Genomic DNA, 17,617 nt, shown 5'->3' on the forward strand with positions numbered 1-17,617 from the left:
TTCAGACCAATGCGCCCTAAAGGATCTGCTTTTTAAAGAGGCTGTGATGGCTGCAAAGTTCTGCAGAATAAAATAGCTATAGCAATGGACCCAGAAGTCTAGAACCCAGCTGCAACAGAAGGGTTTGGGGGATAAACAATAATGATTGCATTTTTAGAATGGTGTCCCCAGTTGTATAGAAAAAATCTTACTGATGTTTCAGTAAGCAGTGACCAAAGTCAGCAAACATAAATGTTGTTTTCAAGTCATTAATGCTCCACCCTATTTTCTGCTGGTTTGTTGGTCTTAAATCTAGCAAACCATGCACAGTATTAAAGTAATTATATGCTGGTTAAAGTGTTAAACATCCAATTCCATCTGACTTTTTAGCCTTCTGGATGGGTTACGTATCTGCCCTATGGTTTTAGTTTACTGGGCCAAGCCCTATTTATTAATCTTAGTGTTGGTTCCAGAAAAGCATGTGTTCTACCTGTATATTTTAAACAAATAAATAATCAGCTAGTAAGCCCCCTGAGAATTGCCCCTGCTAGGGTCTTTGAATATAAAGCATTTGGTGTAATGCCTGCTGCTCCTGAGAACTGTCATGCCAGTGCCTTGGCTATACTTTGGAGGACCCCTGTGCAGCTCACTCAGCTGGCCACTGTAGTGTCACAAGGAGAAGGTCTCTTCCTTTCTCTGGGATGCTTCCCATGCTTCTACAATGATAAATTAGGTCTGTGAAAGCCTACAATTTCATAGGCCTTGCTACACCAGGGTTTGCAAACAAAAGTTGGTTTTATTTGCTTTACATGTGAACGTTTCTAACAGTGTGCATTTAATATAATTTAATATTGTGATTCATTTGCATATTCTCAGTTAGAATTTAGAAGTGACTTTCCCTCTCACCCTTTGCAAACTGAATTGAGATTAGTTCAGAAAAGGTTCTTCTGATTCTGAATAAGTATAATGCCTGAGGAAGGATTGTTGCTACTGATTCAGCACATCTGGCACTTGCAAGCTGCCTAAGGACCATGCCAGACTCTTCCTGTCCAAAGTAGAGGTTTCCCAGAGATGGTTGTGCAAAAGTCCCGTATTTCTTTTCTGGTTAGTTTTTGTGCACCCCTCTTTTGAGTGAAATGACTGACCCAGTAGTTTGTGAATTTTCCAGCTGGCTGCAGCCTAAGGAGAATGAATCAGGTGCTCAATTAGGTTAGTTAAATGATGTCTAGAAAATTCATTCCCCTGAAAACTAGTGAAGTGAGCAGGTTTGCAAAGCTTTTGTAAACCAACCCTTGAATTGATGGTCCCTGAAATTCTAGACATTCCCCTTGCTGATATATGCCTCTATTCCAGGGGTTGGCAACCTGGTAACTTCCAGATGTTTGGACTACAACTCCCATAAACCCAGCCAGCACAGCCAATTGGGCATTGATTGTGGGAGTTGTAGTCCAAAACATCTGGGGGGTACCAGGTTGCCTATCCCTACTCTGGTGTTGTCATCAGCAGGGACAGGTGTCAGCTCAGTAGCCAAACTTCATGTTAGTGGCTTTTCCTACACAGTAATCTCTGCTTTTTCCTGCCAGCTGCCTTTGATGTGAGGTTTCTGTTTCTCAGGTAACAAAACAGTGAAAGCTTTCCTTGGTAAAGCCTTTGTGGAGCTGGTTGACCTGATTCCTGGGGAAAAGTACCTAGTGCGGGTTTATCTCAAAGGGAATGATACTATCAGCTCGAACGTAACCTTTCAGACAAGTCCAGGTGAGATGGGGCTCAGCTCCACTGTGTAATACATTTTGGAGGCACATTCCATTCTGAGCTTGGCTGCTTTTTCATGCTGCTTCTTCAGATGGAGGAATTAAGGCATGCATGGAGAAAACTTCATCCACTTCTTCGCTGACATTGTCCACTCTGCCCTTATTATACAGCTACCAAAATGAAATATATCACTTTTAATGAGGATGTTTAGACTATACTCTGCTTGCCAAATAAAAAATAGAAAATCTCAGCGTAGCTTTTTTTAGAAACATGCTTGCTTTTGGAACAAGAAACCTTATAACAAGGGCAGAGATCCGTGGCTTTTTTCTCTAGACCAAAATAAATAAATAAACAAACCCTGTGGTTAAGGACTATGCTATCTATTGCTATCTGTGCATTTGTGTTTCCCTTTGTATGTGCCTTGCACTGCTCATTTTTTATCATGTTGCTAGCTGTTGCATGAGCACATGCAATTATGTGATGGGTGTTTTATCTGGCTATTCATGGAAAAATATTGTGCAAGTTAATATCGACTGGTGGATTTCTCTGCAGTGGTGGATTTCTCTGTCGCATGTTCATACTAACAAATGAAGTCATAAATACATGAAGTCATAAATAGCAAACTAACAAATGAAGTCATAAATAGTAAACTGAGAATTGTACCAATTTGCTTTTGCAGAACGTTGTCTTATATCCTCTTTGTCCCAACATTCCTTGTAGAGGTTGCTTCTACACAAGCCCTTTTTTCTGAAATGGCTACCATTTCTTCCTTCATTTTCATGGAGAATACAGGTTATGATTTTGTCAGATCATTGCATTCCAGTAGGTTTTGTGCTGTTTTATCATATTTGTTCAGACCTCGTTTCGGATGGCGGCAGCTTCTTTCTTCCTACTCCTCTCCTGGCAATAAAAGCACATTTGCAGTGCCAGCCAACATGTCCAATATATACGGACACAGTGCTTATTGCAGCTTTTCAGAGCTACTTCACCTTTACTCAGAGCTTCCTGTTTGCTATTTCACTAGACAAAAGAAAAGGAGGAAACTAGTCATTATAGTGCCACCTTGGGAACATTAGCTGACAGATTGGCAATTCACTAATCTTCCAGCTGCGTTGAATATGAAGCAATAAAATGGCAAGTGAGGGTGCTACTAGTCCAAAGAGACTGTGCAAAAACCAACTAATGGTTTTTCTGTGAAATCAAAAGAGATGGAAGAAGTGGTGGGAAAACACAGGAAGATTACAAACTGAAGAAGATGCCATCTGAATCGCCTGTAAAATTATGTGAATGGGGCTTGTGACTGCACAGTAAAAGAAAGCGCACCAAGAAGCTTTTACTTAACATTGGCAAGGGGCTTTGCTGAATGAGGCTTACTTGTGAGTAAACATTAAGTGCAGCATGGAACCTCCATTTTATTTCCATTTCCAGCTAATTGTGGAAACAGAGTGCCTCAGTAGTGCTCTAGTAGGAAAGCAATCAGACTTTAGTTTATGCATTCATATTTCTGAGCTTCTACTTCCAGATTTTTGGGAGTATTCAGACAACCAACACAAAAGATAGTTAACTGAACATCACCAAAGCCGCCTTTTTGTAGGATGTGTTATCCATAATAATAGCTCCTTTTGTAGAAGCATGTCATCAGAGAAAGGTGCAATTTCCATGTGAGAAATGTCTGGTATACATTCGGAATAGTGTCCCAGTAGAGAGAATGGGATGATCATTCCGAACAAAGTTGTAAGCAAATTGTCCATCTAATTCAAGCAGGTTTTAAAAATATCAAGTAACAAAGTTTATGGGATATAGATAAATAGTTGGAGAAAAAATATCTTTCTAGTCTGAAATGTGTGAACACAAATGAAAAATGCAATGATTAAAAGCTAAGAAAAATATACAGGCCTTGCCCAATTATTTACATTTTGATTTAAATACATGACGTTGAAAATAAAACAAAAACTAAACACTAGAGGAGAAGGCCAAAAGAACTGGACATGGGCTAGCTGAAATCAATGGGTCTTAAGGCATTAAAAAAGGGAAGAGAATTAATAAAATAAATATCAGCTGACAAACAAAAAACAGTGACATCAAATAGAGGAAGACAGAAGGAGGTTGAAAAGCCATGAAGAACCGGAAGAACACCAAGTTCAAGGTGGAGAACACAAAGAAATAGGAGATGAAAGATAAGTAGGAACTTGAGAATGAATTCATTTGAAGGTCAAATCAGTCCACCCTAAAGGAAATCAACCCTGACTGCTCATTGGAAGGACAGATAATGAAGCTGAAGCTCCAATATTTTGGCCACCTAATGCGAAGAGAAAACTCCCTGGAAAAGACCCTGATGCTGGGAAAGACTGAAGGCAAAAGGAGAAGGGGACGGCAGAGGATGAGACGGCTAGATAGCATCACGGATGCAATGAATATGAACTTGAGCACGCTCCGGGAGAGAGCGCAGGACAGGAAGGCCTGGCGTGCTATGGTCCATGGGGTCACGAAGAGTCGGACACGACTGAACGACTGAACAACAACAACAACAAAAACCAGTTGAATCTGGAAAGGGAAAGGTAGCCAGTGAAGAAAAATCAAAAGCAGAGAAACAGGATCATACTTACATGTGGAAACAAATATGGTGGGCAGCAGAATGCAAAACAGAAGCAAGAGTGCTGAGGTAGGAATAAAGAAGACCAATTAAAAGAGCACTGTAGTAATTGAACTGTGACAAAGTGAGAGAACAAGCCACGTATGGGCAGAATCAACAGAAAGAAAATAATGAATTGTAACCATTTGACAACAGAAAATGACAGGACTTAAGTTAATGGTGGCATTTGAAACTGAAAAACAAGGAAGTTTTTAAAAACCAAGAACTACTCACTTTCTGCAGGAGAAAGAGAAGAGGTATCTCAGAAACAGGAGATGAATCCAGAGCAAAAATTAAAAAAAAAATAATGAGATCAAAAATATCTGGCAGTCTTTCGTTAAGAGAGAAAAATCTGAAACCTGCTTATATTTCCAAGTGTATCAAAGGATTGAATTCAACACAGTTGTGCAGCTAGAAGTACACATATGCTCATCACTGATGTGATGCAAGAAGATACCTGCTGGATCAGACCAGCAGTCCACCTGTGCCACCCTGTTTCCTACAGTGGCCAACCAGGTGCCTCTGGGAAGCCCACAAGCAGGAAATGGAGGCAAGGCCCTCTGCAATTGCTGCTCCACAACAGCTGGTGTTTTTCAGGTGTGCCACCGCTGAACCCGGAAACTGCATACAGCCATCATCATGAACAGCAGGCCCATGAAAAATTTTGCCACACTGTGTTTTACGTGAAGTTGGGGCAACTGATATCTACAGGTACTTGGAAATCATTGCTCAGTGAACTTTTATTTTTGCTGTACTTGGTGTATTGGCCCCAGGAGCGTAGCCAAGTCATTTGTAGTGTTAGAGGGGCCCAGAGACCCATAATGCTTGCTTAAGTTCATTATTGGTGCAATTCCCATGCTAGTAAGCCTCTGAGCATGTGCAGATGAGTCAAAAGGACGATAACAGCCTTCTCAGAACATTCCTCGCTAATGAGGAAAATGTCTTATCACTGATGAGCCTGAGAAGCAGAGTTTGTTTACCTTAAAGCTGCAGGTGGCTATGCTTGAGAACCAAGTGCTGTTAGTTTATGCTGAGAATGAACACTAGGGGTGCTTGCTGCTGTTACACCACTTATTGCTAATCTGTATTGTATAAAACCCATTGTGCTCAATGGTTCAGGGTTCAGAGAAGCTGTCTGATCCAACCATTGGGTGCGCCTGCGTGCTATAAATACCCAATAAAGTACTCCTTGTAAGTAAACCTTTGAGGCTGATTTATCACTATCTTGGCGCATCTAACCTAAGAGTTCAATGCCTACGGCCAGGGTGGCACACTTGGGTATCAGTTTGTCCATAGTTGGGTAGAATGTGGGGCCATATTCTCTTCGCGAATTCCAGACAAACTCTCTCCGCATTGGAGATGCACTGGAAATGTAACTGTCGAATAGGTAATTAACAGTGCAGTCCTGTGCATGTTTACTCAGAAGCAAGTCCCACTGTGCTCAGTGGGCCTTACTTCCAAGTAAGTGTGCATAGGATTGTAGCTGCATAGGATTGTAGTCTAGGGGCGCAATCCTATGCATGTTTAGACAGAAAAAAGTCCTTCAACTCCCAGCATTTCCCAGCCAGCATGGGAATGCTAGGAGTTGTAGGACTTTTTTCTGTCTAAACATGCATAGGATTGTGCCTTAAATCCCTTAGATGAATCCTGACATACACTCCATGGGCTGAGGTTTATAAATAAAATGCAAACTAACACTGCATGTTGTAGTTTATTTGGGCTGGACAAGAAGACTTGCATCTAACTATAGCAATAACAAATTCCCAGGAGAGGATCCAGTTCTCCCTCCCTGCTGTACTTTGGGTATATTAGACCAGTGCTGGTATGTATATTCTTCGAGTATGTGTGTTGGGGATGCATATTCCAACTGGATACTACCAGTTAAGTACAGTTAAGTACAAAACTGTCTTGTACTTCTAAACTGTAGATGCTGTCCATCCAGAATCAATATAAAAACTTGTGGGAAAGACATCGCCTTATATGCTTCTGCAATACACTTTGCTGTCTGTCAAAACTTGTATGGTATCACTGCAGCATGTTTACTTTGCATGAAGAAGCATTCACTCATTTTAGACAATTCAGGGGAATAATTTCTTATCCTAACTTCCATTCTTGGGCAGGGCAATAGAGCAAGTGATAGCTAGCCAGCTTCAGGAATCCCTAGAGAAATATGGACTTTTCTGGTAGCATAGACCAGTGACTTCTTGGTTGTGGCCCCATGGCTTTGGGACTCCTTCCCTAAGGAAAGTTGCCAAAACCTATTTGGCTACTGCACCTTTAGTTAGTTAGTTAGTTAGTTTTGATACTTCTATATCACTTAATGTAATAAAATTCCTAAGCAGTTCACATGAAAGTGAAAATGTTTTAATATCTTTTGGTGCAACCCTCTTTGTGACAACATGTGCATTGATTCCATGCTCAGCCACAGCTGCTTTGGGTATGTGCTACATCACGCCTAGAGCATTCAGTGTAAGGCAAGGTTTCCTGCACCTCACATTAAAGCAGGGGTGGACAACTTGTGGCCATCCAGATGTTGGACTGCAAATCCTATTACCCTGCACCACTGGCTATGCTGGCTAGGGTTGCAGTCCAACATCTGGAGGGCCACACATTGCATTGAAATGTCTAGCAGTCGCCTCATCTCTAGGTCTACAGGCTTCCGCTTTCTGGAGGAGGGGAGGATTATAATGCCCTCTACAGGACCCACTTCACATGCTATTGTGCATTGTTATGAGCAGGATTGCAACCTTTGCCTTTTAGCGTGTGAGGTTTATGTTTCTGCATGACTTTATCCATTTTCGTTCTTTGTGTTTGAACTTTTGATGTTACTGTTTTTAGCTGGAGATAGTGTTTTGGCATCATCTCTCAATGTACTGTGAGTCCACTTGTATATGTTTAGTGAAAAGGAAGATTATGTGAGATAAGGTCCTCCCTTCCTGCTGTTTTCTTGTGGAAATCTGTTTCCTCAATCTCTACTACTTTCGATTGTGGGCCCCTTCATGGTCTTAGTTGGGGGATGACTCTATGTAAAACTTTGGGTCTTAATGAAGTTCCTTCTAATACCTGCACAGCACCAAGCCTACAATCTCTCAGTGAACTGTATTAAGAAGGCTGTTCTGTCTCTTTATAGCTTTGGTGTATCCACATACCACCTTTTTAAAGAGAGAGAGAGAGCTGTGTAATTCCACCTCCTTTTCTTCATGGCCACCTGCAAATTCATCCTACAGTCACCCCCTACCCATCCACTACCAGAAGTAGTCACACAATCTGGGACTAACATGGTCTGGAGGAGGAGGTGTGTGTGTGTGTGTTTTCCCAAGGCACTGGCTGACATGGATTGCACCATCCTTTGGTCTCCAGTGTAAATAGGGAAGGCCAAAACACTGGGTGCTGTATGGCTTTCAAGCATCAGATTTCCTGAAAAGCCTGTTGTGTGTCCCCCCAGCCCCAAATGCTTTTATACAAAAGTGCCTTGAGAGAGACATGATTCTTTCCCATCCACTCTCATTTGCCTTATTTGGGGGAAGGAGGGGAAGAGATTTCCTGCATGTTTCATAGAGAGAAAATGTACATGTTGGGATGTCAGAACCTGGTCTGCTCTCTTGATGTTCACATGCATTCCATATGCCGTGTCTTCATAAAAAGCTTAAACTGTTCACATCTCAGAGGTTCTTCATCACACGGTGATGAAGTCTTCCAGGATTTATTCTTTATTCTCCGCTTGAGCCACATTATTTTAGTGACCTCATTTCTCTTTGCAAGGCCTCTTGTCTTTTCATTCCTTTTCTCTTCCTGGCTGGATGCTTCTGATGGGGAGTGATCACAGCTGGCTAGCTCCATCATGTGTCATCATTAATACCTGTGACAAGACAGCACTGTCCATTTTCTTTTAAGTTATTTTTGAAAGCCTCTGTTTGGTTTATGTATCTGAATGGAAATTAAACTAACCAACCTGCTCCACAGCTGCTGTTTCTTGCATTCTTTGCTGGTGCTGTTGAGTTTTTGGTTAATGAGAACAATGCTTTGCAGTAGTCAGTGACACTTAAAAGTCTACACAAATCTAGCTGGATGCAGAAATAATACCCCCCCCCCCTTTGCAATACTGTAACATGGATACAAAAAGGTATGAAGGTATGACACTGTTCTGTTATCCTATCATATACAAAATGCAAAGCATCACTGGCTACTTTTTTGTTGTTCTTTATACATAGGCTATTATGCAGTCCACCTTTTCCACGTCACTGTATTTTATAACAAATGTGCAATTTTATATATGCATATGGATATGCATCACACTTCTGCAGAACCAGTGCAATACTATCTTCCAAAATTACATCACAGAATACTGGTCTACATAGCACTTTGGTCTGCTGCTATCTACCCACATACTATTATTTTACATGCATTCTAGTTTGGGGCTTGGACATTCAAAGATGGAGGGAGGGATTTGAATATTTCCTCACTGGCCATCAGAAAGCCATCAGGACAATCACCTTCGGTCTTAGGTGTTCAAGTCACTTTTGATCACTGAACCTTAGGACTTACTTGCAAGTTAGTTTCCTGTTGGCCACGTTGGTGGTCCTGTCGAAGTCCTGGCCAACCTCTTGAACAGAAAAATGAATTGGGCTGTTGATACAAATCGCTCTGAGACACCCTTGGCCACTGAGTCGAGCCAAATCTATTTCCTGGAATGCCAGAGGCATGAGGAAATAATGGTGCAGGAATTGCAGTTAAAGTACAAATAGAAAAAGACTCTGGATGAGTTCAGCTGAACACAGGAGCTCCTCCATACATTCATCACATGAATGGTGGCTCCACATTGGATTATTTTATCTCCCTGTATAATTAGAGCAACTCCCTTGCATCTGTTTTAACAGGAAACCTGATCCCACCTTTCTGTTGCAGCACAAATACAGGCTTGTGCCACAGTTCTTACTGTGGCACCCTGCTTTGGTCTCTGCCCTATTTCCCTCAAAACAATTCCCTCTAAAAGCCAGGGAAGATCCTTTTTCTCTAGTGCCTAGCCAAAGCAAGGTTGCACTAAGGGTAGGAGCTGTTTGGCTCACTCCAGGGCCTACAAGAGATCAGGTGGAAGCATTTCTAGTTCTAGCTTGCCTATCACTGCTGCATTGGTACTGAAGTTGGTAAGTGCATCCTTAGGTTCTGCAAGTATCACAGGATCAGGCACTTTATAAATGAAGTTTAAGTTTAAGGATGGAACAACTGCTTTTGGTGAGTGTTACTTTGTAGTTTTGGCATTGCCCAGGGATAGTGTTTTGTGAATATGCCGGGAGAATATCTTTGATTATTGTACAATCAAGAGCACTTCCTTGCCTCATTCCATATGCTAGTTTATCTGAGCTGTTACCTTCATATCTTTTAAGGTTCATTACTTCTCTTCTATTGAAAGCTTTTCTATGTTCGCATCATTAATAGAATTGCTGTTTGTTCCAAAGGCCTCAAGTATAATTCTATTCTCTCTATCCCATTCTGTCGATTCAGTTAGCCTAATGCAGTTTTCAAGTCATGCAATTAGTATCTTGCTCCTTCCATTAGAAGAACTTTGTAGGTTCAAAGTGTGCTTTGCTCCCATGATGGAGCTTTTAACAGCAAATGGGGGAAAGCATGGTAAATCAACTGGCACTGGTGAATGGGGGGAATGTCAAAAGTGCAAAGGCCAGGAGGGGCACTTGGCACTTCTTGAGTCAAGGAAAGCTGCTTATGCCTATTGAAAAGCATCACATAATGGTGTAGAGCAGCCTCCTTCAATTTTGTGCCCTCCAGGTGTATTGGATTACATCACCCATCATCCCCAGCCAGCATGTTGTAGTCCAACACATCACCAGGTTGGGGAAGGCTGATACAGAGGCAGACTCTTCCAAAGTGTTATATCCAGTGGTGTCATTCTACTAGCGCCAATGTCATTGTGCTAGCAGAAACCAAGTCCAGAAGTATGCACAAGGGGAGAATCCAATTCAAGCTTAGGTTGTGCAACCGCTTGCGCAAATGTTTGGAGAATGCCATTTTACAAAGTGAACCGCTAGCACTTGTGCAACTGGAAAAGCCGGTGGAGCTCTGCAAGCCCAGCAATTTGTTTTGCTAAGAGAACACTGAATTTAGGCCAACAAACCTAACTTAGCTCCTCAAGCTGTCTTGCTAGGAAATCATTCTGGCCCCATTCAGTTAGTAGTAGGAAGAGAAGAACATAGTAAGCTACTTTATGCTATTTGTCCTTCTAGCACAATTTGTCTGCTATGATAAAGCAGCCCTCTGGGATCTTTCCCATCACCTGTGACCTCAAGTCTTTTAACTGGAGATACCAGAGGTTGTACCTGGGGCCTTCTGCATGCAAAGAATTGCTCTACCAGTGAGCTGTCATCCTTCCCCAAAGTAGTAGCAGCATACTTCTTCTTTTTTTACCCTTGAACTATGAGAAGTTTCAAATGTCAAGAATGAGCCTCTGTGCATTTGACAACTTGACAGTGGACCCTTGATGGTCAGGGTCAGGCCGGAGCCGTATAAAATCTAGAATCAGAAGGTGTGTCCTCCGCTGCAGGGTCCCTGAGATCAGTTCAATCTCTGAGGTTTTCAGTTCAGTTCCCAGAGTACCCTGACACTTATACTCCTTCCCCAGCTTTGAAGAAAATCTGAAGCTGATTTTAGGGGGGCTGGGTGGGGGGGAGGGAAATCAAATACATTATATTCATATATTCGGCTGGAATTGAAATGGAGGGTGGCCTGTAATACACGTGCATGTCCTCCTAGGATCACATTTGTGTTGTAAGTAAGGCTTGCCAAATGGAGCACTTAATGGGAGCAGACCCAGGGAGAGTTTGGGAAAGGCCTGTTAGCTATGAATGTAGGCTATATCTTCATTATAATGTTGGCAGAGCTTCAGTTCTATGTGGCTGTGATAATCTTCCATTAGCGCTATTCAGGATATTTTTAATTTATTGTAGATAACTTGAAAGCTGCTTATACATATTACTTCCTACTGGTATTTGAATAAAGCCATTAGGTTATGGTCTAATAGCACAATTCCAGTTTGATTCACTAGGAGGAAAAAAATTATCTCATTGATTTTAAAGTTGGGAATCCAACCATTAAGCCCTTTCACAATTTGGTCTGAGTGAATCACTCCCATGATGGGGCTTCCATACAGCCTTGATGAATTGTGCTTTTTTGTGAAGTTTGAAACACACTATAGCTGCCTGAGGTGCTCCTGAATGTCTAACTTTTAGTGATTTAGGATTATCTTTGCCTAAGAAAATCAAATGCTACATAAGCTAGGAGCTGATGTCATTAAATTCCTCTTCATGTAATACTGATACCATTTTTACCATGCATGTGTAAATAATAACTTTGATTTAAAATCCAGTAATTTGGCAGTGTATATTATTTTCATTGGTGGGTAGATATCTGTTTTCCTTTTTCATGAAAAAAATATCACCAGAAGAAACTGTCTGTGCTGGTAGTTTGAAAGCCTCCGAGCTTCAGGGCTTTGCTTCCAATTCCTGCAATACGTATCCTATAAAATAAATATGTACCTAGTCTGGCTACATTTACCCCACCGCTGCCCTTTCTGGTGTGTTGAAAGTTGTTTCCATTTTGCAAAACATCTTGGGTTGGATCCATACCACATTAGTAATGCTGTAGTCCCATTGAAATCAATGGGACAGGTTGGTCATGACTAACTAAAGTCCCATTGATTAGTCTGGATCTAACTTCTTAAGGTATTAACAGTTAGAAAAACTGGTAAAGTTCACAGTGGAGCAGAATGTTCTTTATGTATGTATGTATGTATTTTTCTGTCCATTAAGCACACTGGAAGTATGGCACAGAGATTGGATTTCAATTCTGACATCTCACAATATAATATTACCCAAGTGGTCAGAGGAATATAAAAACTGTGGAAATAAGCAGCTTTTAGAGTAAAAAACAACAAACCATTTAGTGTTATGTTCATTTCATTTTACTACAAATCCCACCCACTGAAGAATAGTATTACAAAAAAAATGAATCCATGCCAGATGACATCACTCAATGGTTGGTCACCTGCTGGGGCCCAATTACCAAAAGAGGTACCCCCTCCTATCAACACAGTACTGCCAGCATCTTTGTACATGTGGGAATTCCATGTGTGTTGCTCAAGCCAGCCAGTTGCATTTACAGCTGGTCACATGCTTCATCTGCACCAAGGAGTCAGTAAGAGCCACTGGGAAGAGGCATGGGACCACATTTTAAATGACTGCAATAGTAGGCTTTTTGCCTTTTCTATGGAGGCAGAGATCACTGACCAAACAAACACGGAGATGTTTCCGATCAGGGTGGGTTTTCTCTAGTAAGGAAGTGAGGAAGAGGATGCATAGGGAAGGCTGTGCATATGGGTGAGAAGGGGGAACACCCATTGCTGTTATCCCTCCCCCTTGTTTTAATCTGATGTCTGCACAAATGCACATGGTGCCCTCATGGAGGGTGGATTACACCTTTACCCCAGAGTTTTACCAGCACCTTTCTGAAATGCTCTAAATGCGTTGTTGATGTTGATGATGATGATAGCATCTGAATCTTGATGGGTCTATGTTAAGTTGATAGAGTGTTCCTTCCCACCAAGAATTCAGAATGGGCAAGAGCTAAAAACATAACTCAGCTAAATTCTACACTCATTTCCAAATTGTGTTTATTCTGTAAAGGATTCCTTCTAGCTTTGGTCCAACTTCCAGTTTTCAGGGCATTGAATAATGTGTTGGAAAGCCATTTCTTTTTTTATTATTCTAGCTACATGGAGGTAAAGATAAGCCCTCCCTTGGAGAACTTTTGCACCCTCTTTTGAGGTACCACTGACATTTTCCATTCCTATAAAGCAGAGATCAAATCTGTTACCTGTTTCTTCTGCTCCTCTGCTCCCATTTTATATACTCTTTCTTTGTTAGGCAATGCCATGCATTTATTTTCTTTGCCTCACCCTGCTCTACCAGTGTTACCCTTTGACTTTCACTGCTACCCTTGGACTTGCATTGCTGCTGCTAGAACTTGGGTTGTGGTGCAGTAGGGGAAATAAAAGGGCACAGCATAAAGTCCAAAAGAAGTTGTCATGTATACATACACAGTAGGAATACAGGTATGGAGAGAGACCATTTCCTAAAATGTGGCTGTTGGGAATGGATGGGACGGGGAGAATCAAATAGCCTTGGCTTGCTATTTTCATTTATTTCCACTGTGTAGATCAATTCTCTTCTTTTAACTTTTCTTTTTCAACTCCTACTAGCATATACTAACAACCAACGGGACATTGCAACTCAGGGCTGGTTTATTGGACTGATGTGTGCCATCGCGCTTCTGGTCCTGATTTTGCTGATAGTTTGCTTCATTAAGAGAAGCAGAGGAGGGAAATATCCAGGTAAGAGAAATAACTATCTGTTGGTGTGTAGTGATTGGCTGTTGCTGCTGTTCTTGTTTTTTTGAAGTATTTAATCCTGCATCTAATTAGACCTTCTGATCTGATGCATAGCCTTTCCACTGGAAGGATTTATTCCTACAACTTTGAATATCTGTGGCACTAAAAATAATTAATCTCATTAAAGGCAAGGCAAAGAGGATTTTCTGCTAGGTAGGAGGAGATACCTTCTCTCTATTACAGTTATTAGGATTTGACTTCATATATGCTAAGTGTGTTGGCTCATTCTGTGTTTGCAAAAGCATCTTTTCCAGAAAGGATCCCATTACATGTTTTACAAGATGGGGAAATGGCTTAGTGGAACATCTCTCCTTACATCCTCTTGGATTGTACACTGTGGTTGTGATGACTGCCATGTTCTCTCTCAAGATCTAGAAATCTATTGAAGGCTTGGAGCCAGTTCCTGAAAGATGCATAAAGGACTGTGGCAGGGGAATTGCTCACTATCACTCCAGTGCATGAGAATGATAAGCAAGTTATAAGGAAACAACTATCTGTAGCCTTGCTTCTGAAGGAAATAATGTCCTACCTAAAGTGCTTGTTCACTCCTTAGGTCGAAAGCAGACATGATGTGGGTCATCCATGACTGGATCTCCCAATGTGTTGTTAAAAAAATATTATTATTGTTTAAGACAACCCATGGGGAAACTCCAATTTTTATTATACGAGCTGCACTGGGTGAAGGAATGTGCAACCCCTTCTTCTTGTGCTGTTTTTCTTATCATGATTGCACTGCCCCCTCTCTGTAGCCTTTAGCCCCATTGCAATGGGGGGTGGCGGGAGAAGAGAAGCACAATATAGATTCACAATACCTCAGAGCTGTATCTGGGCAGACATAATGCAAGAGGAAGTGAGAGGCAATCAAATGGTGGGAAATAACAAGTCCCCTTTTGCCTGTAAGAGATTTACCCACATTTTCCAACTGATGGATATACCTCTGTTTTATCCACATGCCCCATGGTCTTTTGCCAACACTGCATCCTTGCTTATGTGCCTGTTCAGCATAGAGGAAGGGTGGTAAGCCAAGAACTCACTTACCAGAAGGAAGAGTCTACAACTCGGTTTGCACAATCGCAGGGTAGTTAATAAGCCTGGTGGCTTGTTAACCACCCTGTGCACTCTTGTCGCATGCCAGGGGGATTACCGTAATTACCCTTGACAGCGTAACTGGTTGTGTCATGAATCTGGCCAGGGTGGCTTCTTGCCATGGTTAACAAGCCACTCAGCACCCATGGGCTGTTGTACGGTTCTGGGATGGCTTGTTAACCATAGCAACAAGCCATCCTGGCTGGGTTTGCATGACATGACAAGCCACACTGCTGAGGGTAATTATGCTAATCCCCCAGCATGTGCAGAGGGGGAAATAAGCCACTGTAGCTTATTCCCTCCTCCATCATTGCACAAATTAGGCCAACGTGACTTGAGGATGACGTGAACTTATTTAAAGTGTCTGTTATATCTGGCTACTATGTTTAGAGAGCTTTGGCTATTGGGTGGTATGGAAATGTAATAAATGGTTTTCAATTAAGGGCAAAATAATGGGTGTACATGTGTGTTTATCTATACAAACCCTTGTTGCAAAATGGTACACCTGGCTGTCTATCTGAAAAACCTTATTTCAAAGTATGATAGTGGAATGCCTAAAGGCCTCAATAAAAATATGGTGTGCACACAAGTAGCTCTAAACATGTTCAGAGTACTTTAAAGCCACATTATTGCCACAATCCTGTGGTCCTTGGGAAGGTGTCCTGGGGCACAGGATTTAGCAGATCTCTCTCTCCAGCTACTGAGAGGGAGGTCTGCAGCTGGAGAAGGAGGTATGCCTTTCCAGACCTCCCCAGTGTGAGCACAGATGCTACCCTTGCTGTTCCAACAGTGTTCCACTGGTGGTATTGGCAAAAGGATGGCGTGCCAGGGGCAGACTGGGGGATGCTTTTGAGGACAAAGGTTGGCTTTTTAAGAACTGCATCCAAATAATACTGGAACAGCAGTTATAAGAATAAGACACACAAGTGTTGCTATATTTTGTATCTCTCTTGCTCAAAGGTCTCTTACCCAACAATTCTTAGTGCCATGCATATTACTCATAATACAGTACCATCAATTTCTTTCAGTTTCTCTCTCCAGCATGCTGCCTGTGTGACAATTTTGAGCCAGGCTTTCTAGTCCAGGAAATAATAAAAAAAATACAGTACAGTACAGTAAAGTGGCATCAGGCAAGATTTTAAGACAACTTGAGTCAGAATCCTGCTCAGCTTGGGATTCATGTGTATCATATTTTGGCTTTTAAAACATGAAGTGATCAGTAATGACTTCATAATTTCATTTGCCAACAGCTGCATTTTACCATACAAGACCTGCCTCAAATCACTTCTGTAGTCAGTTACTCTTCCTATTTCATATCCTTCTCTTCTGATTTCAGCACAAATGCTTGAGCAACTGCAACACAGCAAATATTGGTAAATTAGTGGTGCAAGTCAAAGCATATTTACTCAGAAGTAATACCCACTGCGATCTAAGGCACTTGCTTCTTAGTAAGAATATTTGGTATTGCAGCCTTGAAGACGTGAAAATAAGACCCGTACTTTTAAGTTTGTAACTGATTGCATATATCTTTACAGTGAGAGAAAATAAAGATGTTCCCCTGGACCCTGATGACCAGAAGGTAGATAATGGGTCATTTGATTACAGGTATGTTTCCTGCTTGGCATGTATGATAGGAACTTGCCACCCACTTGCCCATGACAAATAGCTCCTTTGTCAGTTTGATAATCACCCAGATACCACCACATTCCCATAAATTTACATTTTTCTATCATCTCTTATTCCTCCACTGTCTCTTAAGATCTCTGAAAAAAGCACCAATCCACACATGCATATAATTCATGTGATACAACAGTTCCTAGAACTGTACCATTTCAGGCTGCAGGTGAGGGATTTCATGTTCTTGATCTTTTTCCCCGCATCAAAATATCCTTCGTAAAATTGCACCGCGGGGACAGGGGTTCTAGCCTATGCTTGTGCTGGTGTTCTACATGCACATATAGGCACAGGGTCATTCAGATGTACAGTCTTTCCCCTGCAGTCTAAAATGGTACACTACTAGAAATGCAGGACCACATGAGTTATCTATATATAGAGATTAGCTCTAAAAAATCTGAAAGGATAATCGAGTGTTCTTAGTGAGGATTCAATTGCTCCCGAGTTTTCAATATAGGTTTGTCTTCAGTGGAAATCACCACAACAGATAAGAAAGCTAGATACTGTAGGAGAGTTGGCAACTTCCAGCACCTTCTTTGGTCTGTCAGGCAAGCTCAGATTAGAGTACTGAGTGAGGCATCTGAAGGGCTTCTCAGGTATGTGCCTCCCTCATGTTATATCTATACACTGCCCAGAAATGAGAAAACATTTGGGGGCGGGGGTTACACTTCCCTAGTGGGTTCCATATTCCAGAAGCTTTTCTAGAGAATCTCAACACTGATTTTCTTGATAGCCTTGATGTAGTTTAGCAAACCCTCCTCACCGGCAGCTATAATGGGGACTACGTACCACCACAACACTCCCACCCCAATGTAAATTAAAGGACAGCAGCCACTTTTTTCTCCGCTTCCCAAAGCAAGATGTTTTCTTTGGCTGTTCACAGATGGGTCCTGCGTTCAAGGTTTACATTTGTTTCCCCATTGCTTCCAAGGAACTGAAACAGGTAACGCTGCTAGCGCTCTCCTGGCTAGGACTGGGCCCCGGGGAAAGCGGCCAGGCAATTGGATGCTCAAGGAGGCTCTGGTAGAAAGAAATTG

General features: G+C 41.8%; 1 protein-coding gene and 1 long non-coding RNA gene across 2 annotated transcripts in view; one reads left to right on the top strand and one right to left on the bottom strand.

The window, feature by feature from the left end:
• Positions 1–17,617, top strand: part of NFASC (neurofascin) — a 222,563-nt gene that overhangs the window by 193,489 nt on the left and 11,457 nt on the right. The window contains exons 32-34 of the mRNA XM_084853243.1: positions 1,594–1,734; positions 13,632–13,763; positions 16,442–16,511. Coding sequence (XP_084709369.1) covers positions 1,594–1,734; positions 13,632–13,763; positions 16,442–16,511 — 343 coding nt within the window. The remainder of the gene's footprint in view (positions 1–1,593; positions 1,735–13,631; positions 13,764–16,441; positions 16,512–17,617) is intronic.
• LOC146348484 (uncharacterized) overlaps positions 15,838–17,617 on the bottom strand; it is a 43,848-nt gene continuing 42,068 nt past the window's right edge. Inside the window, exon 5 of the long non-coding RNA XR_014790646.1 lies at positions 15,838–16,259. This is a non-coding gene — a long non-coding RNA (uncharacterized LOC146348484). The remainder of the gene's footprint in view (positions 16,260–17,617) is intronic.

The sequence above is a fragment of the Heloderma suspectum genome, chromosome 4 (assembly GCF_057233095.1).
Source record: "Heloderma suspectum isolate Gila_16-S chromosome 4, 16-S_ref, whole genome shotgun sequence".
NCBI lineage: Eukaryota > Metazoa > Chordata > Lepidosauria > Squamata > Helodermatidae > Heloderma > Heloderma suspectum.